Raw genomic sequence first — 25,200 nt, 5'->3', positions numbered from 1 at the left:
ATGGAGCGTCATTCACAGGGGCATTCTGGGGGGAAACAGTTGCTCTCAGGAGGACCACGGAAAGCCCCTCTTTGAAGGCTGAAGACCTGCCTCTTTGAATTGAATTGCAAAGAGCTTGCTTAATATGTGTCCCCCTTGTGGTTTTGATTGCTGCCGTCGTACTGTATTCTTTGTGTTTTAGTTATATTGTAAGCCACTTTGGGTCCCTCAAGAGGAGGAAGGCAGGTCAGACTTCATAAAATAATTCTGCTACTCATATTGTCCTGTTTCACTGCACGCACGCATTGTAAAAATTACAAATCTGACTCCTTTCTGCCACTTGCAAATGGGGTGCTGAAAATGAAGGTTTGGGGGTCCATTCAACCTTAGCATTGTGACTACTCCTAGAGAAAAAATTGTACTAAGTTCACAAGTTCACAATTGTGCCAAGTGCCCTGTCATCAGAGCTTAGAACCAGGCCAGCAAAGCTTTCTGTCATTGCAGGAATGTCTATCTTGTGTATCTTTTCCACTATGGTGAGAAAAGCAATTCTGGGGTGGGGTTGCAGGACAATTTTGACAGGGAAACTGCAAGAAGCCCCCCCCCCATTCACAGCTAGCTGCTGCTTCCCATTTAAATCCCTCATGCATTTTTTCATTAAAAAAAAATGAAGAATCTGTGAGTTGCCTGTCAAATGTCCTTTGGCTGGTTGTGTACGTGTCTGTAAACCGCTTTGTGAACTTTTTGATGAAAAGGGGAACTTCTCAGGCTGCCATCAGTTTCTGACCTGTGCTCTGGTCAGACATCTCTCTTTCCATTCTATACCTTCTAGTTCCACATAATGAGGTTTCCAGACATTCCAACAGCCAGTGCAGAAGGAAGGATGTAGGACCAGGATGGGAGAGACCTAAGGTCAAATCTTTTCTCAAATCCCCCCCTACCACACACACACAGACACTCACTTTTACCACTTCATGCATGATCTCTTGCCAGCTATTTGTGTCCCAAGGGGGTCGATGGAGAAAGACACGACAGCCACCATTGTTCAGTGGTGGCTGCCATTGTTTACCCATGACTCTCCTTGGAATTCTGCTTGCTGATCGCTTGGCAACATTCCAGAGGGCACTTGCAGCGTGAGGGGAGGTGGCCACCACCATGGAACCAATGATGCCAGACAGAAAAGAGGATAAAAATGGCTCTCCTACTTTTTTTTACCCCCAACCACCCTTCCCCAAGAATTGGTTCTTCTGAAAACATGTGGCTCAGCCACAGTTCAGCCCCACCATGCACATTGCTGCAGCATCCAGAGTTAAGGCCTCACAGCTCCACTTCGCATTGCAAACCAAGGTCGCTAAGCCTCCAGGAAGTTCTCCATCACCATTTAGTTTTTGTTAATTGGTGCTTGCTCAGGAGAACTTCCCAGTGGATTGCTCCCCAGGTGCGTTTCGTAGGGATGTTCCTGTGCCTGGCCATTCTAACATTAATTTCACTAAGAGCGCAATCCTAACCCCTTATGTCAGTGCTTTCCAGCACTGGCATAGCGGTGCCAGTGGGACGTGTGCTGCATCCTGCAGTTGGGTATCACTCACAGAGGCCTCCTCAAAGTAAGGGAATGTTCGTTCCCTTGCCTCAGAGCTGCATTGCTCTTATGTCATTGCTGGAAAGCACTGACATAAGGGGTTAGGATTGCGCCCTGAGAGAAATAATGCCCAGATGAGTTTGATATCAAGAGGGCCTTCTGATTATATGAGACAAATTGGCCATCCTTGTTTTGTTTTTTCCAGTGTTTATTTGCTTTGTCTTTTGGGGTCCCATCAAAAGGGAAGCTTTGTGAAAGAACTGCTTCATTCCCCCACTGGGTTGGATTTTTCACTTGGCATCAGTGTTGGAGCTCAGCCCTGGCTATTGGAGCTCACGCATTTAAGGGCGATGTGGCATTCCCTGCCCAATTAGCACACAGAGACACACCAGGCAGTCCAAGCAATAAAGGCCATTCACTCAATACTTTGTTCGACCTGCTGCCTTCTCAGCCCCAACAGTTGAAGAGACTCTGAACTGACAATGGTACACTTCAAAGTTCTCAGAGCAATGGTGTGATGGACTTCATTTATTAAGATCTTTGTGTTAGGCCAGCCCCAGAGGCTCTGGGCAAGTGAAAAATGCCCTCTTCCCAAAACACATGGAAGAGTCAAGGGAAGATAAATACAGGATGAAAAATGGATGGTTTTCATTGCCTGTTATCATACATGTTGGCATCCTTCAGTCTCGGAAGACCATGGTATCATGCTCTGAATAGTGGTTCTGGAACAGAGTATCCTCTCCAGTGTGCGAAGCCTGGGTAAAGTAGATATGGAGGTTAGACTGTTTCCCATGCAGCAAATCCCCCCTCTCCACATCGCTGAAATGGTCCAATGGAAAGGCAGAGGCCAATACGGTTGGTTCCAGCGGCATCGCAGGAGTTGCCAGAACGTGACCGTGTTCAGCCATGAACTGCCTCAGGGACTCCGGCTCCTGATTTTGCCTTGAAGTTGACTCCTGAAGCCTCTTCCATAACTGGATGTAGCCACAAGGCAGTGGAGGTTTGGGATCAGAGTTTTCCTTCTCTCAGATGAGCTGCCTTCCCAGGCTAACGAGTCCCATCTACCCGGTGGCTGTTTAGTCGCCTCTTACGACAAGTACAGCCAAACTGAGGGCCTATTCTTATTCCATTTTTGATCAGAGCATCTGATATGACCAACTCCAAAATGGATCTAGAATGGAGTCTTTCCTCTCCTGCACTATTGACCACACTTTGTACCGTTTAAGTTCATCAGAGTGGGGAGAGAAGACTTCTGGGAATGCTGCATGGGCATTCTGGAGTTCAGATTAATCTTTGTACCCCTGACCAATGAATCAAATTGCTCCAGACATCTCTGGGATGGTTTTGGGTGTGGCTGCCCAACAATAATTATCTACAAAGTCATCCGGAGTTAGGCAAACTCCTGTTGACTGTCTGCGGGACGTGTGCTGTCAGTGTGGAGGCTGCAGGGATGATGCTCTGAATCTTGATGTGCTGCATGTTATTTTCTAACAAACGCATGTACACACAGTGGCGTACCTAGAGGGTTGCAAAGCACTTAGTTTTTCAAGGAGCCTCACCACAGCATGCAAGTGGCCCCTCTCCCCTTAGGAGCCATTCCCAGCAATGGGAGCAAAACAGAGGCGAATGTCTTAGGGCCCAATCCTATCCAACTTTCCAGCTCCATTGTAGCCACAGTGCAGCTCTGTGGTAAGGAAACACATGTTCCCATACCTTGAGGAGGCCTCTGTGACTGCCTCCCCACCACAGGGTGCAGCGCACACCCCATTGGCACAGCTGCACCAGAGCTAGAAAATTGGATGGGATTGGGCTTTTAGTGCTTTGCACCCCTCTAGCTACACTACTGCACACACAAACTCTCTTTACATCTCTCCTGCCACATTTCTGTAAGGCAGTGGTTCTCAAATTCTCTGGGAAAGCTTGAGAGCCACTAAAGTGTTTGCTGCAGGCAGAGGGGGCGGGGGGGAAGCCATAGATACGATGCCCAGCATCGTGCCTCTGATCTGGGCACAGGGGCGCACTGCCATTCACTGTAGCCTGCAGCAGCCTCCCGGGGGTCGGGGGGCCCAGCACCAGCTTCAGGGCTCCCCACACAGCACAACAGCTCTTTAGAAGGCAATCACCACCACTTCCAGTTTTGTGACTGAGAAACAGGAACTGGTCACGATAGCCTTCTGGAGGGCTTTGCGCTGTGCGGAAAGCCCTGCTGAGGCTGACTCCGGGCTCCCCCAACCCACAGGCAGCTGCTGCAGGCGGCAGTGAGTGCCAGATCAGAGCCATGATGCTGGGCATCGCATCTCTGCCTTCCCTCCCTGCCCACCCCTTAAAGGAGAAGAGCCCAGGGCTCTTAGGCTGGGGTGTCGCGACACCCGAGTTTGAGAACCACTGCTGTAAAGAAAGGTTTGATTATCAGTCTGACTGTAAGCTACCAGTAAGTCAAAATGAACCTTGCAGGCTATAAATGAACAGGTGAAGCCTTTGTGAAGGTTCACAAGGACTGAAGAACAGCTTCGCCCCCACTTCCTCCACCTCTCTTTGCTGTCAAGTGTTGCAGCTGCAGGTCCCTCCAGTCCACCTGAGGACAAGAACTTGGCTGACCTTTAACGGCCCAGTCCTAACAAACCAAGCCCCCCCCCAATGAAGCTGTGCCTCTGGAAGAGGAGGGCAACCTCAGTGGTCTGCTCTGGGGGAGAGCACATTGTTTCCCTTGCCCGTTGGTAAGCCTCTGCTGCCTGAATGGTTGTACTCAGATTGCAGCCGCAAGTTTGCCTGCAGCAGCTGCTGGAAGCTTCAACAGTGCTGGTAAGTTGGCGGTGGAGGCATGTTGTAGGCGGGAAGGGAGAGGGCAGGGGGGAGAAGGGGAGGGGGATTCTGGCAGCCTCATCGTGTGCCAGGATCCTATCCCCTCTTTTTCAACCGAACTTTTCTCTCATCAGACTTACTCCAGCTATAAAGCTTGTGTGGGTCTGAGGAGACCCATAGGCCACCAGGACCTACATAGAAAATGAGGAAATGTTTTATTTACCTCTGGCCTTCCTCCAGATTCAAACCCCCACCCCTCACACATGCTCCCTGAGATGCAGAGCTTGGTCCATCAGTGTGGCTGTTGTCAGTTATGTTGGCGGATAGGACTGGGCAGTGAAACTGAAGCCAGGGCACTTCAGCCTAGAGAAGTAGTGACCCCAGACCTGCTCATTCAACTGCAGGCTGAGGTGCTGCTGCCGGGTCCTTTGTGCATCAGTCAGGAAAGTGTTTGATCCCCAGCTGGCCTCCTCGCACCTTCCACCTCCACTGCAAAGAGAAATAAATATGTTCTCCTTCTTGCGCTTCCATCACCAGCCCAACCCCAACACTGCTGGGAAAGGTCAGGAGATGAATTCCAGCCATATGTCTCCTCCTGATTGCGCAACTGAAAGCATCTGATCTGCTCAGATCAGGCTGGCCATATCTTCATCAGAGCCTGAAGAGAAGGGGAGTCCTGAAGAGTCCAGTTGGTAATTAATCTTTGTGCTCTTTGAGTAGTCTGGCCCCAGAATCACAAGAACCTTGGCTAATTTTGGCACTGGTGGGTTTCTGTTGCCTTCTCCAGATTGGCCAAATCAACCTTTTTAGAAAGGGGACGATCTGCTTACCATGAGGGCCACTGATAAGCACACCAGTGACTTGCCTGGTTGCATGGTCAGGTTCACAGTTGGCTCAGAGATCTTGTTGTGTGTCGGGGAGTGCCTTAGGCATGTTCTCATGGAGGAGTCTTTGGCATTGCCTCCGCTTCAGCCACCCTCTGCACTGTCCTTCTCAGACATGGTCTTCTTGCATTCCTTGTGCCGTCTTTGTAGAGTGGATCAGTGATTGGGAGAATCCCAGGTGCAATTCTTGACATCTCATAGTAGGACTGAGGAAGACCTTCTGTGCTTGACACCCAAGAGAGAAGCTGTCCATCAGTGTAGACAGCAGTGGGCTCAGTGGACCAAGAGCCAGGACCAAGAGTAGACCAAGAGCCAGTGGACCATCCGAACCAGGGAAAGACAGCGATATGGCACATGTGCAGAGGCTGCTTTTCCTGGGATTCTAGGGCTGACTTGAGAATATTGAGAAGACTCCAGGGAGGTCAAGAGAGGTAGAGGGAATCTGTTCAGAAGAACAGGAAGGCTGGCTGGTTGGGCAGTGGAGAAGCAGTCTTGGATGAGTCACTAGGAGGGAGGGAGAGAGGGAGAGGCCAATGCCTGGAGGCAAGTTGCCTGAGTCACAGCAAGTCCAGCCTTCTATGACTTATGCCTCGGGCCCTATACCCAAGTCAGGGGAGGGGGAGGCTCTCCTACATGAGCCAGTCAAGGTACAGCCACTTCTTGGGGAGGGGGGCTCCTACCCTGTTCTGGTGTTATCATAGGATGAGAAGTAGGGAAAGATGGAGGGGCTGCAGAGGCAGATGGCACCTTCACTGAATCTACACATGGAAGGAGAAGACTGGGTAGAGCAAGCAGGAGGCCAGTTTGCCGAGCGGCCACCTGAGGTTGCTGACGCATTGGGGACCTCCAGGCTTGGGGAGCTGAGTTCCCAGAGAAGCACAGCCAACAAGCCCAGAGGTGCAAAATGGACCCAGTCGGGCACCTGAGTTGCAATCCAGGCAGGCGCAGAGGTTTGTGGAAGTTGGGGAGGGGGCTTCTCTTTGGATGCCAAGCCAGGAAGCAGAAGAGAGGGTGTCCAATCCTCTGAACGCTTCTGAGTTGATTTTGTGGTTTTGACTCTGAGGCAGCCCAGAGTCACTCCATTTGGGGATTTCTTAATGCAGCAGCTCACAGAGGAAGTAGCGCTTGCTCGCTCTCACACTCACACACGCACACAAATTAGGAGGGCATTGTACACAGCCCGCTGCTTGCCAAGAAGTCCAACTGTTGGCATTGTGCTGAGTCTGAAGAGCCATTTAGGCATATGGTTTGGTCTTGCACGCTGATAAAACCCTTTTGGGTGGCAGTGATTAGTGACGTTAATTGTGAATGACAGCAACCCCTGTCATTTGGGGATATGCGTGTTCTTTTGTTTGCCTGCTCTGTGGAAGTCCTGTGCAGTACAACCGAGATGGACCCCTTGTGCCCTGACTGGAGCCCAAAGACTCATCTGGAAAGGTTGGAGGGACCAGTGCCTTCCCCGATTCTCTACGGCCTACTTGGAGACACTTTCTAGGAGTTGTATATAGATTCTTTATTAATATCTGGTTTGGATGACAATGTTTATTTGTATGCTTACTGACAATACTTTTTTAAATCCCTCTTTATTTATTTATTTTTCTTTTTGCATTTGTTACTTTGCATTCTTTATTCACATTATCCACCAATAAAGACAAAAAAGCGGGGGTGGGGTGGGGGGAGACATCTTCCAGGTCAGTCAGGCATAGCCGTTCTGGCATCAAGTGGGTAGCCATGAAACTTGGTTTTACCTCTTGAAACAAAAGAGCAGCCCAGACGACTGACGGAGGAGGTTGGCCTTGTCATATACTTGGCAGAGGCCTCTGGGGAGACACTGGGTAGAGGCAGTGGTGTAGCTGGAGGGGTGCAAAGCACTAAGTTTTACAGGCACCTGAATGCACCAGGCAAGCAGCCTATCCCCTTCAGAGTCATTCCAGGCAAATGCCTCTGTTTTGCTCCCCACCCCCAGCCTGGAATGGCTCCAAAGAGGAGGGGAAGGGGCCGCTTGCATGGCACATTCAGGCACCTGTAAAACTTAGTGCTTTGCACTCCCTCTAGCTACGCTACTGGATAGAGGAGGATCTCAGAAGCTCCTTGACTAGATTGTCCTGTTCATACCCAGCCAGGTGGAACACCCATGAAACCCACAAGTCCCCCAACTTCCACCCATTTGAGCCAAATCATGGCCTCCCTCTAGCTTCTGAAACAGATGCTATGCAGGGCATAACAAAAGGTTGGGGGCCACAGATCTCCATGTTCCCACTGGGAATCCAAGGACTGCCACAATTCCTCATCCAAACGCAGAAATCTGAACCCGGTGAAAGTTCGGAGCAGATTAATTACTGCGAGTGCTGAGTTCCCAGCAGGAGTACTGTGACTTGGAGGAAAGCCATCTGTCTTCTCCACAAGTTAAGAACTACAAATGCGCTGTCATCTCTCAGAAAACAAACTGTCTGTATACACTCAAACAGGAGGAAAAACCACCAGTGACAGGCTGGTTCCTGTTCTGCTTTATCTGACATCTCTGACAATCTCTGCCATGTTGGAAGTGTGGAAGGGGGGGGGGCGCAAAGCAGTGCGTGTGCTTCTCTCATCTTTCCAGCAGGGGTCGCATTTGCTCAGCTTTGGCCATGAATTGTATATGGACTTGGTGCGCAGGTACTTGGCTATTATTGATCAGCAAGTGAAAGGGAAAGGAGGGAAGGAAGGAGAATTTAAGGAACTGCAGTCGTTTCCTTTGGCTGCTCCTGCCTGAGAGGTCCCACACCATACATTTCCTACACTGGTCATTGTGTAATGAACTGAAGTGACCCAAAAAAGTTGTCGCTTGAAACCAAGAACAGTTTGCAGTTTTAATAAATCTCTCTTTGGACTGAGCTTGGGTATTCAAAGACCCAAAAATTACCCTTTCTGCAGCTGATTGAGAACGAATTTCCCTCTGGGGTGCAGGCAAAAGGGGGGACATGGGGGCCTGCACTCTCATAAGCTCTTTGTAAAAGATCTACATTGTACAAATCCAGGGCAGCCAGATGAGATGTGGCAACTTCTAAACCAGCTGCATCTGGCAATCCTTCACTAGTAACATTCATGCACTGCTTTTTTTAGGATTCTTGAACTGTGTGCCTCACAGCACGTGGAATAGAGATTAGCAAAAGGAAAAGAAATTGTGAATTTCTCCATATACAGGCCAGCCCTTCTTATCCACAGATTCAGGACCCATAGATTTGACTTAAGGCAGGTCCCGACCCACACCTGGAGGGCCTTACCTTACCTCCCTGATGTGAAGTGCATTCTAGCCATGTTGGGGTATCAACATATATACAATTACTCACTCTAGTCACTCTGGTTTTCGTTCCTCCCTATCTTTCAGCTCCCACATCCTTCTACATCCATGACATCAAATGGTGGATGTCATGTGTTCTCCATCTGAAACCTCGAAAAGCAGAGCTGTCCTTCTGTTTCATTTGCATTGGTATCTACAACTACTTCCAGTGTTGCTCCATATTGATGGTCACCATAGGGAGGTGGTCAACATACTGAGATACATAACATACAAACAGGGAGAATAGGCAGCAAAATAGCAGTTGTGTTTCAATATAAGTGTAAAGCAATGCAAAGAAAAGAGACGCCTGAGGGGGGGCATGATTGAGGCATACAAAATTATGCAGGGGATGGACAGAGTGGATAGAGAGATGCTCTTTACACTCTCACATAACACCAGAACCAGGAGACATCCACTAAAATTGAGTGTTGGGAGACAGACAAAAGAAAATATTTCTTTACTCAGCGTGTGGTTGGTCTGTGGAACTCCTTGCCACAGGATGTGGTGACAGTATCTGGCCTGGACGCCTTTAAAAGGGGATTGGACAAGTTTCTGGAAGAAAAATCCATTACGGGTTACAAACCATGATATGTATGTGCAACCTCCTGATTTTAGAAATGGGTTATGTCAGAATGCCAGATGCAAGGGAGGCACCAGGATGCAGGTTTCTTGTTACCTGGTGTGCCTCTTGTTACCTGGAGCATTTGGTGGGCTGCTGTGAGATACCGGAAGCTGGACTTGATGGGCTTATTGCCTGATCCAGTGGGGCCGTTCCTATGTTCTTATAAAGAGCATGGTTTTCACTGCATCTCAGAAGGCAAGCTGTGACTGCAGTGGGCAGGCCTCCTTTGGGAGGGCATTCCAGAGTCAGGGGCCCATGACCAAAACAGCCCCAACACTCATGCAGGGCCTCAGATGTTGCATCATGGGGCACATGTGGTTCAAAGCGCTCCTTCAGACATTCTGTTCTCAAACGGCATGGCACCAGTTAATGACGTCTGGACATCTGAGTTAACTACGTTTGAGTAGTTGCCTCTCTCTCGACCTCACCCACAGAATTAGGGAAGCAAATTAGGACAGCTGACCCAGTCTCCTTGGAGAAAGGGTGGGGAGGAGTAATGCAATACAGTGATAAGTACATAAGGCCGCAATCCTAACCCACTTTCCAGCACCGACATAAGGACAATACAGCTCCAAGGTAAGGGAACAAACATTCCCTTACTTTGAGGAGGCCTCTGTGATTGTCAGCTCAACTGCAGGATGCAGATTCGTCCCATCGGCACTGCTGTGCCAGTGCTGGAAAGTGGGTTAGGATTTGGGCCTAAGTTACTCTACTGAAAGATATCGCCTGCCTTTTTTTGGTAATGTCTGATCTCTAGGATCAGCACAGCATTCAGACCTAAATTGGAGGTCTAGAGGTGTGGGGAGTGAGTTTGTCTATTTTGATGTTGCTGCATCTTGAAACTTGTGATACTTTCGGAAACATGCTGTGGCTCCTTCCTGAAGTGATGAGAGGGGAAAAGTAGCAGACGCTGGAAACTGGGCAGGTGACAGCCCTTCCTTCTCTCTTTTTCTCGCCACTTCTTCTCACCCGTCCAATCTCTTACCCGCAGGCAAAGCCTACGCCCCCGAGTTCTACTACGACACCTACAACCCGCTGTGGCAGAACCGAGCCCGCGTCTATGCCTACAGCCTAGAGTGGACCCAGATGAACCCTGACGCTGTGGACCGCATCCTCACGTACCACCTGGGCATCCGGCAGGTGAGGCAGGCAGGTGCTTCTCCAAAGGTGTTATCTTGCTCAGCTGCTTGTGCTTCCTTTTCCGCTTGGTGTGTGTCAACTAGAAAGAGGTGCTTGGTTGTGCAGCTTCTGCACTGAAAAGATGGTTTTCATGGGTGCTACCTAATCCAAGGAAGGTAGATTAACATTATTGTCCTTGTGCTGGCAGGAGTACTGTTAGAGTCTTGACTATAAGGAGACTGGGCAAATGAGACGTACACTCCCAGGGTTAACTGCCAGTTGGCCCTGGACCCTGACAGTTTTCTGGCTGTTGAGGAAGCTCCTTTTATTGACCTCAGTTTGAGCTTCCAGGTTAGGGTCACATTTCAGTTTCATTCAGTAATTATCCCAAATTTGGATATCACTTTGTTTCTGCTCTTGTTGAATTCTTTAATTCGTAATATTAAATTGCAAAAGAAAAATATGAAAAATACCAATAATAATAATTTTTAAAACTCCCACTTTTTAAAAGTACATTTGATTTTTTTTTAAGTTGCAGAATTGCACTATTGCCACTAATATAACATTGTGCAAAATAAAGTAAAATAAAGTATAGGGCCTTCTCAGGGGCAGAGTCCAACTTTTAATTTACTGTTGGGGGTCTGTTTACTCCAAAAAAGCAGAAAAAGAAATGGAAATTCCCCATCCAGCGTCTTGCAAAATTCCATTTATTCACTTGTAGAACAACAACAGATTTCCACATTTGGAGTTCTATTCCAATAAGCAGATCCAGCACCGCACAACTTCAGCATCTAGGTGAGAATCTGGCAAAGATTATGGGCGCAGTCCTATCCTGCGCTGGAACAGGCAAGCCAAGAGGCTTGCGCTGTATCCAGAGCAGGATAGGGGCCATAAGTGGCTCAGCCAGAGGCAAGGGGAAACATTTCCCCTTACCTACAGGTAAGGGCCGCTGGCCCCTATAGGTCTCCTCAGAGAGGTGGCACAAGTCCGAAGGGGGCGGAGCAGCTTGAAGCCACTCTGTTCTCCCCAGGACCGGGGTTGGGATCCAGCATAACTGCCAGATTCCAACCTCACCTCCCGCTCCCCACCTGCCCGTCCACCCACCCTCCCGCCCTCCCCCTGTCCAGGAATGCCTCCCCCCGCCTACTTGTGCCCAGCCATGCCAACACAAGGCTTCTGTCAGCCTCCGCAGGCCAGCACTTCTCTGATCGCTGGCTCAGTTTCCTCCCCAGGAGGCACAAGTGTGCCTTACAGCGCGTTTGCGACCCTCCTGGGCTGGCACAAGCGACTTGTGCCTGCCCAAGTCAAAGGCTGGATTGCGCCCTAAATCTGTCAGTATCCCTTCGTGGGCATGAAGGGAGCGGGATTCTTATCTCCACGCCGTACCCTAGGTTATCTCTGGGTCGTTTCCTGCCTCCTCATGCTGGAGACGGTCAGGGCATGCAGGGTGCAAGTGTGTATAAGTTAGGGGCAGTGTTGGACTTGGTAGGAGAAACGGTCTTGGCAAGCAGAACATCAAGAGGAATTATTCCGACGTGTTTGCTGGTTCTGGAGTTCCAGCTAATCAGGCTCAGCGAAGCGAGGGCTGCCCTTGGAGTCCACCTGCCAGAGCCAGTCTGGGATGTGAAAGGACGAGTCTATATCTAAGGCGTGACACACGAGTGCTTTGATTTTCATGTGCTGTTGATCATTAAGACCTCAGAAGTGACACCTGCGGATTGAGTTTTCTTCAGAAAGGCAATATGGTGGGACGCGTGAAATGCTAACGAGGGCTGCCGTGTGAAGCACAGGCCCCCGGGCACAGCTTACAAGGCTTTATCAAAGAGCACTCAGAAAGATAAGCAGCTTTTGAAAAGGGCTGACATCTCCGCGGTGTGATGGGGAGTTGGCTGCTTACCTCGGCTCTGCACGGCACGCAGGCCCACGTCTCCGGCAGAGCTCTGGGCCCGGCTTCTCGGAGTTTGCCTGGGAAGTGCAGACACTCTGGAACTGTTCACAGTGCACTCCCCTTGACAAATCATGGGTGTGTTGTCTGGGGCTGGCCCAAGAGGGGACGTTCGCTTCAGAGATTTCTGCCATCATGTTTCAAACATGAACACAGGAGGATGTGTCTGCCCAGGTGATACTAACCCCAAAGCACATGTGGTGCTGGCCTGAGGGGCCAGGTTATGGATCAGTGCTGAGTGGGGCAGGTGGGGTTCAATTCACACCATCAGGCTGTTTTTAATAATAATAATAATAATAATAATAATAATAATAATAATAATAATACAGGTATTTATGTACCGCCTTTCTTGGTCTTTATTCAAGACTTTATTCAAAGCGGTTTACATAGGCAGGCTTATTTAAATCCCCATAGGGATTTTTACAATTGAAAGAAGGCTCTATCTTCCAAGAGCCACAACAAATTCAGATGTTTCATTCTGATCTGGCTTCACATTCTGGCCTCCATCCTCCCACGCTCAGAGCAGATGGAATAGCTCCACTTCAGCTTGTCAGCTGCTCCAAGGTTGCACAGTGCTGGTGGCCTCGAACTGGCGGCCTTGTGGATGTTATCTTCAGGCAAATGGAGGCTCTACCCTCTAGACCAGACCTCCTGCCCTCCTGTTTTAATTCCACCTAAATAAACAAATTAGGCCCAAATCCTAACCAACTTTCCAGCACCATCATTACTGTGCCAATGGGGCACAGTTGGATGGATCCTGCACTTGGATGGCACTCATGGAGGCCTCCTCAAGTAAGGCAATGTTTGTTCTGCTACCTCAGAGGGCTGCCCTTATGTGGGTATCGGAAAAGGGGTTAGGACTGCGTTCTTAATTGCCTTACTTTTAAAAATACTCAAGGCCATAATAAATAGTGCAATAAAAAGATTAAAGCTTTTTTTCCCATATAACTGTTTTGCATTCAGTTGACTAATTACTTCATTGAATTTAAATAAATGCATTTATTCCAAAAACTCGGCACAGGTACCTTTTTGAAGGAAAGGAAGCACTGTTGCTGCTTTTACATGATGCTTTGCACAGGGCCTTGCCCCAAGGAGCATACAATCTAGATTGGAAACAACAGTGGAAGGGGAAGGGAAATGGAAGCTGGAAAAGGCTTTGTGATTGTCTCAGCGTGCAATCCTAATAGCGCCTTATGCCAGCCCAAGTCCCTTGGGCCGGCAAAGGAGGGCCGCAGAGGTGCCGTAAATCACGTTTGCGCCTCCGTGGGAGGAAGCCGTGGCGGCCAGCAGAAGCCTCCATGGCGGCTTCCTCGCCGCCACTTATGTCGGCGTGCTTGTGCCGACACAAGCAGCAAAGGTAGGCATGGGGGACAGGGAGGAGGCGGGAGGGGGGTGTTTCTCGGTGGGGGGAGGGCGGGTGATGGGCGGCCCCGGGGATGGGCACGCGGGGAGCCGGGGGCAGGGCTGGGACCTGGCAGTTACACTGGATCCCAGCTCCCGTCCCCGTGGAGAACAGAGCGGCTTCAAGCCGCTCCACTCTCCTCGGAGGTGGCGCAGGTCCGAGGAGACTCATTGGGGCAGGCAGCCCTTACCCAGGGGTAAGGGGAAGAGCTTCCCCTTGCCCCTGGCTGAGCCACTGCAGCCAACAAACCTGCGTTGGATGCAGCGCAAGCCTCCTGGCTTGCCTGCTCCAGAGCAGGTTTGTTTTGCGCCCTCAGTTGTACATGCTTAAATGATTATGCTGAGTTACAGTGAGGAAAGAGAACTGTTTAATTGGATGGTGAATAAACCAAAGGTGCCACAGTTAGAAGGAAAGTTTAGCTTCCTTAGCACATTAACAAGAAAACCAGGCAAGGGGATTGGACATATTCTCCTTACCGTAATCCTTGTTTCAGGGGGTTGAAGCACCTGTGTGGTCTGCACTGGGGCAGCCCCATCAAGAGAGCTGAAGTCTGGTGCCTTTGAACTGCCCCTTGCATTTCCTCTCTGCGTAAAGCAGAGAACGTGGGGCTGGGGAAAAACATCCCAGTGCAGGATGGGGGACATCAGAAATATCTCTGCCTGCTAGCAGCCTCCATTTTTTCCCAGTACCTGGTGTGCCAGCGCCACCTGCAGAGGTACAGCATAAACTATAAAGGCACCTGTGTAGCAGGAGGGGCCTTGGAGATCATCTAGTTCAACCCCCCTACTCCGAGTGATTTTTTTAAAATACCGAAGTTCACCGTGAGGTGCATTCTTTCATTATTGCTGTAACATCTCCAGGAACCCTGTGATAATTGGACGCCTTTTTCCTGTTAGCACCTGCTGAACACTTGCTAAAACTTAGTTTGCCCTATGCTCTTAGTTTGGCCTAAGTTCTAGACCCCTCTAAAGGCGGGCACATTTTAAAAGGATATCCTCTTTCTTTCCCCTTTTCCCTCCCCTCCTCTTGGAATCCAAATAAGGAATGGAATGAATGTTAAATCATTCGACTTCATACAGCCAGGGTTCTTTGCTCCATGAGCAAAAGATTCTGGTGATTCAAAGTCTGAACAAATTGACTCACAATGTACTAACAAATATTCATTTAAACCAGGGGTGCCCAAACCCCGGCCCTGGGGCCACTTGCGGCCCTCGAGGACTCCCAATGCGGCCCTCAGGGAGCCCCCAGTCTGCAATGAGACTCTGGCCCTCCGGAGATTTGTTGGAGCCCATGCTGGCCCAACACAACTGCTCTCAGCATGAGGGCGACTGTTTGACCTCTTGCAAGAGCTGTGGGATGAGGGCTCCCTCCACTGCTTGCTGTTTCACGTCTGTGATGCAGTAGCGGCAGCAAAGGAAAGGCTGGCCTTGCTTTGTGCAAGGCCTTTTATAGGCCTTGAGCTATTGCAAGACCTTCATTCATTCATATAAGTTCATCTTTAATATATACATTTATGTAAACATATGTAAATTTGTAAAAATTTACATTATGTAAAAATTATGTAAACATATGTAAACCTTTCAGAGCGCGATACCATAGTCTTTCGAGACTGAAGGTTGCCAATACAATACAATATGTAAATTTATTCAAATTTTAAATGTAAATTAATTCTTTTTTCCCCTGGCCCCTGACACTGTGTTGGAGAGATGATGTGGCCCTCCTGCCAAAAACTTTGGACACCCCTGATTTAAACAAACAATGAGATTTCCCAGTTTTCAGATATAACGCTAGTGGCCCAATCCTATGCAGGCCTTCTGCTGATGGAACCCGTGTTCCTTCAAAGGCTGTTCTTGACTGCTGGTGCTGCAGCTGCCATGCTGGCATGCAAAATACGATTGCCAACATGAATGGCTGGCAACCATGTGCACACATCCCCAGAATGCCCAGAAATCACCAGTGCTGGTAAATTGGCAGCAGGGGTGGGCCACGGGTGGGAAGGGTGAGGATTGGAATTAGGATTGCGGCCAGCCAGGAGCATGTCAGGAAAGGGCAGAGGTCAGATATCCATGGTAGTGCTGGTGCCAACATACAGTGCTCCCCTTCAGGCTTTGAGATGCACCCTTGGGCCCACTTGGACTAATGCCATTCAAAGAGCTGGCATAGATCTGAGTAGACTCATTGAGGACCATGGTGCAGTGGAGCAGGTAAGTTAAATGTCTTTTACTAGGTCTCCATCGCATCATATAATGACGACAAGTTTATGCATATCGTTTATGCTGTACCTCTGTGGCCCCTGGCTGACCCACACCAGTGCCATGCTGCCAGTCCTGCCACCCTCCTGGACCTGATCTGCCCGCCCACCTGCTCCCATCACCACTCTGCTCCATCCTCCCCCACCACATTCAGTCCCCTCCCTGCCCTCCTCCCGCCCCTGCGCTGGACTTGTCTGCTCCAGCATGCTGTCCAACAACTACCAGAACGGGGGAAAGGCTCTGACCTTCCCTCTGGTGCACTTGGGCCTTGCACTGTCACAACTCACTTTACAGAACGTTTGTGACAGCACAAACCAGCAGAATGCACTTTCTGCTAGCACAGGTCCTTGTTAGAATTGGGCCATAAGTGAGTCTGTTCTGCTGGAGACTCTTACAAGATTCTTCCCATCGAGATTTCTCCTGGGGTCTCGAAGGTCTGAATTCCTTGACTTTGCTTGTAGTGTGTCCTGATGCACCCACACTTTGCCATTCTTTCTTGCATCAGTGATGGCCAAACCTGGGTCAGACCGCTGCAGTGTGTTTCCAGCTGACCTCTTGTTTTTTGTCAATACAAGTTGCAGGTATGCGAAGCACATTGCACATTGATTAAAACACTATGCACAATGGCTTCTGCACACAATCCCTTGATCTCATTGAGGTTCCCACTTGCAGAGTGAATCAGAAGATGCTCATTTCTACATGAGTGCCCAATATGCGCTCTGATTAAAATGTTGCATAGAGCCACACTGAAACAGAGTAGGGAACACCTACTCTTCCATGGGGAGGGGAATACATCAGGGATCAAGTTCAAGAGAACACAGGCGAGGCACAGTGAGGTAGCCATGGTCTGCTGCTCACAAGCAGCTCAGATTGGGGGGTCACCTCTGAGGCCACAACTTGATGCGCTTGGCTGAGCTCCGCCGGAGTTGGCCTGTGCAGTCAGCACCCTTGCTCAGCAGCCCTTCACCTGCCAAGTTCACGGAGCAGACAGTGTGGGTGGCATGGAGGGTGCTTTGGCGGGCCTTGGCTGCTGTGAGCCACAGTGTGAAGAGGCGTCCATGCACCTCTCAATCAGCATGCACACCATGTTTTCTGATTTGGGTGTTTTGCGCACTCAGTAATCCTCTTGACTTTGTAGAAGTACAACTTCCCTTTAGTGCATCATGTATCAGCAGGGAGCCAAAGCTACAAGACAGGCCTGTGAGCATAGATGTTGCTCCATTTTGCACCTGCTTGATATTTGGCATTTATGTTGTCCAAATAGCTTGACTCTTAATGTGTGTGTGTGTGTGTGTGTGTGTGTGTGTGTGTGTAGCGAGAGAGTGAGCGAGAGAGAGGGAGAGTGCTATTGCATTTCCACGTTTTAAAATGTCAGATATTAATGACACCCTCACATATTAAAGTCAAGTACTTCCAGATGGTCTCGGTGGAGAATGGTGATGATGGGGACAGCCAAATCCTTGCTTTTTCTCCTCCTTTCGTCAAAAATATTTATAGATTCACACTTCACAATTCCTCTCCCCTCCTGCCTTTTCATTGCTCTCTAAGAAATACCTGTGATAGCCATCGTTTTTCTGTACATCCACCTATGAGGAAAGGCTATAGCGTTTGGGCCTCTTCAGCCTAGAAAAGAGGCGCCTCAGGGGGGACATGATTGAGACATGCAAAATTATGCAGGGGATGGACAGAGTGGATAGGGAGATGCTCTTTACACTCTCGCATAACACCAGAACCAGGGGACATACACTAAAATTGAGTGTTGGGAGAGTTAGGACAGACAAAAGAAAATATTTCTTTACTCAGCGTGTGGTTGGTCTGTGGAACTCCTTGCCACAGGATGTAGCATGTGCCACAGGATGTGGTGATGGCATCTGGCCTGGACGCCTTTAAAAGGGAATTGGACAAGTTTCTGGAGGAAAAATCCATTACGGGTTACAAGCCATGATGTGTATGTGCAACCTCCTGGTTTTAGAGGAGGATTACCTCAAAATGCCAGATGCAAGGGAGGGCACCAGGATGCAGGTCTCTTGTTATCCGGTGTGCTCCCTGGGGCATTTGGTAGGCCGCTATGAGATACAGGAAGCTGGACTAGATGGGCCTATGGCCTGATCCAGTGGGGCTGTTCTTATGTTCTTCCTTGTATTGCTCAGTAGCACTCCAAAGCTGAAATTGTGTACAGTACTATCCACTCTTAAGCACTAGACTCTTCTTTCAAAATGGGCCAGCTGTAAGAAGTGGGGGGGGGGATTGTGAGCTCTGCCACTGTGAGCTTGGTAGGGACATAGGTGGAGGTGAACATAAGAACATCCCCACTGGATCAGGCCATAGGCCCATCTAGAAAAGGGGGATCGGTGACTGGGGGCTACTCCCCTCTAGAGTTAAGTCAGGGGCCCTGGGGGAGGTCGCTCCCTGACATCCAGCTTCCTGTATCTCACAGCGACCCACTGAGCTCCTGCTCAGAGTAGACCTATGTACACACCTACGTATTTATTTTTATTGCCCTCACCTAGCTCCTGTGCACCAACTTGCTGGACCTTAGATTCCCTCCCTCAGGTTTAGTGCTACCGTAGGTGAAGCTAAATTTCAATGTTGATTTAAGGTTGATTTAAAGTTAAAGTTAAAAGACAAGGAGTTAGAAAGACCAAGAGTTAGAAAGAGTACACTTACCTTCTCGTCCTCCTCCTCCCCTTCTCCAGAACTCAGAGGTCCACTTGCCTTCTCCTCGCCCAGATGCTAAACTCGCGGTGCCTTACCTGGCACTTAGTTCCCAGAGGCACTTGGGTTCCCAGAGGCCACGCGCACTCCTGCAGAGAAGGCTGAAGGTTGATTTCTCACCATGTGAATTCTCCATGTGAATGAAAGTGAATTCTCACGATCAACCTACTTTACATGTCTGGCCCAGTGAAATGCAGTATTTATTTAGGCCCCAGGAGAGCCTCCCTGGGAAGAGACGTGCTGCAGCCAGGCAGGCCTTCTCCAAGTTGCCACTGGTTTCACTGCAGATGGCAGGGCTCTTGGAGGAGGTCCTCTGATGGCCTCGAAGGCGTTTGCGTAAGCTTTGCAGAATGTCTCAGGCTGCCCTTTAGGCAAAAGTTAATTGCATGTGTGTGGAAGCTCCCAGAGACATGTTGCTGGGACCCCTCGAGGTCTCTCACAAATGTTTTGCTCACCCACCAGCCTACAATTTGGTGCCCATTGGCACCTCCTGTCATGACTGGGAGCCCTGCAAAGACATACATGGGCACCTGGCAGACATGTGACAGGACACCTACAGAAGGGGCCAAAATTTGCTTCAGGTTTTGCTTTGGGGGAAATTTCTGCAAGATGGAGGTCATTTTTATGATCCCCATTTTGGGGTGGGGCAGAGACAGAGAGGGAATTGCATGTCTAAAACCACCTAGTAAGTTTATGGCTGAAGGCCCTGTTGAGCCCAGGACTTCTCCTCCTGCTTCGTATCCCATGAAAAATGCCTCTGACTTTGTGTCAAAACCTTTGCATGTGTTTGTAGCTGAAAGTATGCTCAGATCTCCTCCTCTGGCAAACTGCCAAATTCTGGAGAGGAGCTCTTGAGTTCATGGCTGGGAGGTTCAAATTGTCTCTGCTGATGTCTCCAATTAGCCACCCCTTGGGAGAGGAAGCTCTTCAGCGGCACTCTGACACCTGGGGTGTGCTCTGGGCCAAATCTGTGGGGAGAGAACAAAGGCAGGGTGGCAGCGGTGGGGGGGCTCTTTTTCAAAACAATGAGATCTACTGAGAGTGCCCCATCTTGACTGCAAGAGGAGCTTGCGTGGCAGAACCTAAGACAGAACGGGATGAAACCAATTCCAGGTGTGGGTAACAGGAACCCAAACCATTGCCAGAGTCTGTCAGCTTCTTCTGAGGCCACAGGCTCTTCCTTGGGGAGTCTTTTGGAATGGTTTCTGCACTTATGACCTTGGTCTTGAATTTTGAAAAAATGTTACATTCATAACAACGTTTAAATGTACTTTTATTTATACCGTACCAGATTTCTTACAGATAGGAAAACAAATTTAAAACAACACAAAAATTTCAGCATTTATACTGAGAACCTTGTATTGGCAACCTTCAGTCTCGAAAGACTATGGTATCGCGCTCTGAAAGGTGGTTCTGGCACAGCGTCTAGTGTGGCTGAAAAGGCCAATCCGGGAGTGACAATCCCTTCCACACCGGGAGCAAGTGCAGTCTGTCCCTGGTCTGTCTCCCTGGCTATGGGCCTTCCTTCTTTGCCTCTTAGCCTCAGACTGTTGGCAAAGTGTCTCTTCAAACTGGGAAAGGCCATGCTGCACAGCCTGCCTCCAAGCGGGCCGCTCAGAGGCCAGGGTTTCCCACTTGTTGAGGTCCATCCCTAAGGCCTTCAGATCCCTCTTGCAGATGTCCTTGTATCGCAGCTGTGGTCTACCTGTAGGGCGCTTTCCTTGCACGAGTTCTCCATAGAGGAGATCCTTTGGGATCCGGCCATCATCCATTCTCACGACATGACCAAGCCAACGCAGGCGTCTCTGTTTCAGCAGTGCATACATGCTAGGGATTCCAGCACGTTCCAGGACTGTGTTGTTTGGAACTTTGTCCTGCCAGGTGATGCCGAGGATGCGTCGGAGGCAGCGCATGTGGAAAGCGCTCAGTTTCCTCTCCTGTTGTGAGCGAAGAGTCCATGACTCGCTGGAGTACAGAAGTGTACTCAGGACGCAAGCTCTGTAGACCTGGATCTTGGTATGTTCCGTCAGCTTCTTGTTGGACCAGACTCTCTTTGTGAGTCTGGAAAACGTGGTAGCTGCTTTACCGATGCGCTTGTTTAGCTCGGTATCGAGAGAATGAGTGTCGGAGATCGTTGAGCCAAGGTACACAAAGGTACTGAGAACCTATAGTCACAGTTTTGAACTTCCTGTAAAACTAGGTTTCCGCAAACATTTGGGAGGGTGTCGTATACAAAGGGGGGATTTGGGGTGCTCAGAGTTCTTGGCTCTTGAACCCTAAAACCCTCAAGGCCCCTCTGCTTAGTAGTACTGCCACCACCCTGTACGTGCCAGTGCCTCAGTCCAGGGACACTAAGACCCTCTAGGCTAAATCTATCCCTTGCAGGCACTGAGCTCTTTCTCCAATTAAAGCTTCAGTCCTCAGGGACACACAGAGGGTGAAGCAGGCTCCCCTACACAGGTCCATTTGGATGCCTGTTGGTACCTCCCCTCATGCTTGGAAGCCCTGAAGATGCACAGGTAGACACATTGGAGCCATGTGACAGAACATGCACTTTTTTTTGGTGGGGGGGATCTGCTGACACAGTACTGACCCCACCCTACACACATTCACTGAACCTCCAGCAAATGCAAGGGGTGAACACGGATTACACACATAATTGTACCATAAATCACATTATTACGAAAGCCTCCTTCAGGTGTGCAACTGAATGTGTGGTTGGATCCAACATTTGTTTTGAGCTGCCAGATGGTGGCTTTGCAGAAATGAGAAACACAACTCCCAAAGGGAAGCAGAACTGGCTTTTGAACGCTTGGAGGACAGTTTCACAGGGGACCCTGAAAACAGTCCTTGCTTAGCACTACCCTGGGATGACTTGCAGTGTCGCATCTCCATGCCCATTCCCCTTCCTCTCTTGCCTTCCACAAGTCAGTAGTAAGTTCCTTGGGCAAGGATCTGTCTTTTTACTCAATTACGTGAAATGCCCTGCACGTGAATGGTGCTATGCAGTGCTTCTCAAACTGTGGGTCAAGGCTCACTAGGTGGGTCATGAGCCAATTGCAGGTTGCACCTATTTCAGCCACCATTGAAAATACAGAGCAGAAAAAACTGCAGAGCTGCTGGGCGGGGTGGGCTCCCGGTGGGAGAGAGGCCTGGTGCTTTGCTCTGAGTAGGTGGGAAGATGGGGAAAGGGGAGAGGTCTTGGAGAAAGATCCAAGTCCACGTTCTGCTTTGACTTCTGAGCTGGAGTGTTGGAATTCTGAGCTATGCAAAATAACAGCACAAGTGTGACGTGCAACGGGACCTTCGATGGTTCACAGCATAGGTTTGAACCTAAATTCTGGCCATGACATCATTTCCAGATTAACGACATCCCTTCAGGTGGATCCCAACAGATTTTCATTCTAAAAGGTGGTTCCCAGTGCTAAAGTGTTTGAGAACCATTGTGTTATGGGAATCATCATGATTGTCACAGCAGCAGGAGAGGGGGCTGACTTTTGTGGCAGATGGCTAGATGGAGGCCAGGTGATCGAGATGAGTGCTTCTCCGGTATCCCAGGGAAGCAGACTTTACAGTGCCTGTGGGCCACTTATTTCCTTGTTGGCTACAAGAAGATCATTTAAATTGCCTCCGTGCCCCCTACTTGTTCTCAGTGAGGAGAGGAAAGCAGAGAAGAAGCACTCATAATCCAAATGAGCAGTCCAGCCAACACAAACCTTGTGGGCAAACCAAATTAAGGAAGAACTGTTTTCAGCCTTTCATGCGAAACTGCCCTCCAACAGTCCAAAAGTCATTTTTGTTTTCTTCTGAAAGTTGTGTTTATTGACTTCTTCAAATCCACCATCTGGCAGCCATCCAGATCCCCCCATTGCTGGGGCTGAACCCTGGCCGGCTGGAGGAAGTGGGAATCAACCTGCAGTTGCCCAGCACCTTTCCATATAGTCTCCCTCTCCTGATGGGTGCCAAACCAAGCCCAGCTTCTCACTCCTCCCTTCTGTAGACCAGGCCCTTCACCCTTCACTTCCCCAAAACATTCAGGCTGCCAAGCTAAAGTTTCCTTAGCACTGAAGTCTCCCAGTGGAAGTTGAGGTTGTCTTAACTGTTGCTGAAGGAGGAGGCCAAGTCATTCTCGAATTCAGGTGGGGGATTTCCGCCTTTGTCTTTCTCCGAGTTCAGGAGGGTGTTGCAGGAATTAGAGAGGTTTATGAAACATGGAGAAGGGCCTGTGGATTTGTCCCTCCCTCGAAATGTGGAACACAGGTTGAGGGTTAACGCTGTTAACACTGTGCATGGAGAACACACATCTGGGAAGACTTCACCAGGTTCCTCGGAATGTTGTGGGGAATTACGTTTGCCAGAATTTCCTGCAGATGCGCTGTCACTTCCGTGGCATCAAAGACTCTTTTCAAGAGAGTGGCTTTGGCCTAGAAAATCCTAAATGGCTTGAGGGTGATGACGTACATTCAGGACGGCTTCCTTCATCCTGGTGCCCCATTGTGGACAGCCAAGGAGCCCTCCAGGTGGCATTTCTGCGCAAGGGCACGGGAAGCAGAATTCTCTGTTTCCAGTTGCTCACTTTGGAACCTTTCCCTCAGAGGTCCGACAAATGATCCTGGGTCCAAGCTGATATCTGGGAACAAGCAGGCGGGCAAACAGAGCAGAACGGTGGAAGAGCAGTTCAGTCTGTGGTGAGAAGATGGGCCAGCAGCTTTGATGCTGGGATCAAAGTGGGGTTCTACGGGGTGCTTGCTTGGGTGACCCACCTCCTGCTGAGTGGGGAGCTGCAATGCCATCGATGGATAACTTGCAGTGGCTGCAGTAGCATTCTCGGGGAGGGGGTGCAGCGCTAAGTCTTGTAGGCGCTTCAACGCACTGTGTCAGCGGCGCCTCCCCCTTGCCTTTGGAGCCATTCTTGACACCTCAGCTTTGCTCTCGCCACCCGGGATGGCTGCAAAGGTGAGGGGGAGAAGCCTCTTGCAGGGCACGTCAAGACACCTGCAAGACAGCACTGTGCCCCCCCCCCCGGGAATGCCTCTGGGCAGGGAGCAGGGTGGGTTCTGCTTCCCCAGTCCGTGGCTTCAGGCACCTGGTACCTCATACCTTGAGCTGTATGGCTGTTTCTGTGCAGCAAAAAGGCAGGTGCTCTTAACGCATAGCCCCCCCCTCGGCGTGCCCTCCCCCTCCACTCTAGTGAGGAGGCCCTCAGGTAGGAGGGCTGGGAAAGATCTTTTGCCGCCTGAAACCTTGAGGAGCCAGTTGGTGCAGACAGTTTTGCGCTTGCTGGTTTGACACAATATCCAGCAGCTTCCTATAGTCACAGGACAGGCCCTTACTCATCACAGGTGCTCTTCTGTTGTTCTCATGCCTCCTTCTTCATTTCCTTGGCTATTCTCCATGACAAATATTAGTTTGGGCATCTTTTCCAAGTGATCCATGATTCGTTATGGGGAAGTGATTCCTTTTTCTTTTTTTTTAATGTCCCTTAAGGAAAGCAGCCAAAAGGCTCACCGGTTCTGGTTTTAACCACTATTTCTTGTCCATAAGCACAAGTATATTTTGTAATAACAACCTGAGTAACTGACACAGCTATATAACCCTTCTGTCTCTGTTTGTGCTATTAATTAACTGGCATCTTGGCATCCATATTTGGCTGGCATCTCACTGGCCACCTTTATGGATGCTTAAATAAGATGTTACAGGGCTCTGCGCCAAAGGTTTCTTTTGCACCTGGAATACGTTCCAAGAAAAATGTTATCCCAGCCCATCCCAGTTACAGCAATCCCTGGCACTTCCATCTGGTTCAGGACCAGAGCATGGACGAAAGTCAAAAATGGATAAATGTCAACAAACAGCCTTATTTCGCTTGCAAATTTGTTTTGGCCCATGAAAAACCATAATAATCATATGGTTATTTATATGGTAAATAACCATATAACACATGTGAATGCATGTGAAAGCTACAGGAACAGAAATAAAAGAACATCAACAAATGTCATAGATGAAATTGCACAAAAGACAAAAACATGTGGATAATATCTGAAATGTGGTTGTGATTGAAAGTGGTTGGAAGAACAACATGATGAAAGTCAAGGTATACCTTCAATAGAAAACTTTTGCTCCACCAAGTAATGATTAGCAAGTGAGAAGCCAGCATTATCGCCAACCTTGATTCACACAGCACCCATGGGTGCAGACTGTTTGATTGAGTGAGAAGCCTTAAGCCCCAAAGACTGCTGCTGGTGTGTTTATGTCTCAAGGTTAGCAGGAGTTTCTCTTTTTCAGCAGACTCTTATCACTGATGCAAAATCTGCAGAATATAAGCAGGGGCTTGTGTCGCTCCGGGGTGGCCGAGACGCTTTGTGCATCAGGGGCCCCGGGGTCCGTTCCTGGTATCTCTAGTATAAAAGAAGGATCGGGTAGCCTGTGATGGGAAAGGCTATTCTTTGACAAAGAGCTGCTGCTCAGTAGTGTAGCAACAGAGGGCAGGGTGCTAAGTACTGTAGGTTTCCGCAACACACTGTGTAAGCAGCTTCTCCCACTTGCCATTGGAGCCATTCTGGGCAACAACAGCATGCCGTCACT

The 25,200-nt window shown here is 49.4% G+C and overlaps 1 protein-coding gene across 1 annotated transcript in view; it reads left to right on the top strand.

The window, feature by feature from the left end:
- The window catches only part of MDGA2 (MAM domain containing glycosylphosphatidylinositol anchor 2), a 385,901-nt gene that overhangs the window by 320,149 nt on the left and 40,552 nt on the right, over positions 1-25,200 (top strand). Inside the window, 1 exon segment of the mRNA XM_066630339.1 lies at positions 10,177-10,325. Coding sequence (XP_066486436.1) covers positions 10,177-10,325 — 149 coding nt within the window.

The sequence above is a fragment of the Tiliqua scincoides genome, chromosome 1, assembly GCF_035046505.1.
Source record: "Tiliqua scincoides isolate rTilSci1 chromosome 1, rTilSci1.hap2, whole genome shotgun sequence".
NCBI classification, from domain to species: Eukaryota; Metazoa; Chordata; class Lepidosauria; order Squamata; family Scincidae; genus Tiliqua; species Tiliqua scincoides.
The sequence above is the reverse complement of the archived record's forward strand: the minus strand, read 5'-3'. Positions and strand labels throughout refer to the sequence as shown.